A 1,450-nucleotide genomic window follows, 5' to 3' on the forward strand; every position below is an offset into this window, starting at 1 on the left:
CCCAAACAGCTGTAACTTCTCACGTGATGATCATAGTTTAAAAGTCATGCATGAATGTTTGGCGGGCGATACGCATTTGTCCAGGACCGCCAGGCTCATCGTGTCCTGGTAAAAAGAGGAGAAATCTTGCCAATCGTGGATGCTCCAGGAGAAGCTTAGTGAAGGTTTCTGCGGGAGCAGAAGGAGCCAGACAGGCGGCAGTCAGCTCTGCTGGCTCCAGGGCAGAAAGGCAGCGAGCAGGAGAGCCAATGAGAAGGAGGCATGTCCTCCACTCCGTCCTGCCTGGCTCGGCTCAGCTCGGCGCGCCCTGTAATTAGGAGCTCTCGCTGGGTTGGGCGCCGCCCGCCACGGTGGACAGCCTGGCTGCTGCTGCGTCAGGGGAGTCTGGGAACTCCGGCTCCAGTCTGCGCGAGGAGCGCGGAGCAAACAGAACCAAATCCACACAATAACCAAATACCACCTGAATAATGAACGGGCAGCCGCCACCTGCCTTCGAGGACAAGAAGCCTACCCTCCCCGCGGCCGCTGGGGGCTCCAAGGACCCTCTGACTCTGCCGGAGTCCTCCAACACTGACCCGGCCTTCTACAGCGCGCTCCATGGCGCGCAGGACTTTTACGCAGCGCAGCAGCCGTACCCGGCTCAGCACATGAACCCGTACGGGTACCACCACTACGGTCTGAACGGGATTGGCCCCGGTGGCCCCTACAAGGCAGACTACCCCTATCCGCATGGTGCGTTCAGGGAGCACGGAGCTTTCAGCAGAGAGGTGCAGACAGCGCTGCAGGAGAGCGGTGAGTTAGGAGATGATCCTCTGGATTATTGATAAGTTTATTCATATTATAAATCTAAAATAAAATGAGTCAAACACCCGGAAACACCCGAATGGATGCTCTGATCCAGCTTTGCGCACAACTTTTTACACGCGCGTCATCCTGTTCTCAGGGCCAGTTTTATTCTCTGGTTCTTTTTCAAAAGGCTCCTCAGAGAAAATGAAGAAATCCCATTCTCATCAAAGTTTAAAACCGTATTTGAAACTGTTTGTTTCATTATCACCCRCCACTGAAAGGTGTGCGTGACATTTGTCTGTCTCTTAACAAAATAACTCATGAACCACGGGAACGATTTTAATGGAACAAAAGTAATCTGAATTACCTTTATAACTGAAGGAAGTTGACTGAAGCTGATTCAAGATGGCCACCATAGCCAGCTGACCTAAAACTAAAAACTAACAACTCTCCGTTTTACAGGGGTTGAGAGGAAACCTAGTACTGTAGTTGAGCCTCATCCATTAAACACATTCTGGATGCTAATAGTTCACACAATATCTGGTTCAAATGTTGCCATTTTGGAGTCATCTCTCCTTGTTAGGAAAATATATTATGAGCTATTCACTCTAAAAATGAAATGTTGCATTTACTTAACCATGTTATGTGACCTGGTTCCACTTAA

At 50.1% G+C, this 1,450-nt stretch overlaps 1 protein-coding gene across 1 annotated transcript in view; it reads left to right on the forward strand.

Annotated features, from left to right (window-relative positions):
• The first annotated feature begins 328 nt into the window (after positions 1-328).
• The window catches only part of LOC106525246 (homeobox protein Dlx3b), a 7,990-nt gene continuing 6,868 nt past the window's right edge, over positions 329-1,450 (forward strand). Inside the window, exon 1 of the mRNA XM_014019403.1 lies at positions 329-792. Coding sequence (XP_013874857.1) covers positions 468-792 — 325 coding nt within the window. The 5' untranslated portion in view covers positions 329-467. The remainder of the gene's footprint in view (positions 793-1,450) is intronic.

The sequence above is a fragment of the Austrofundulus limnaeus genome, unplaced genomic scaffold (assembly GCF_001266775.1).
Source record: "Austrofundulus limnaeus strain Quisiro unplaced genomic scaffold, Austrofundulus_limnaeus-1.0 Scaffold220, whole genome shotgun sequence".
NCBI classification, from domain to species: domain Eukaryota; kingdom Metazoa; phylum Chordata; class Actinopteri; order Cyprinodontiformes; family Rivulidae; genus Austrofundulus; species Austrofundulus limnaeus.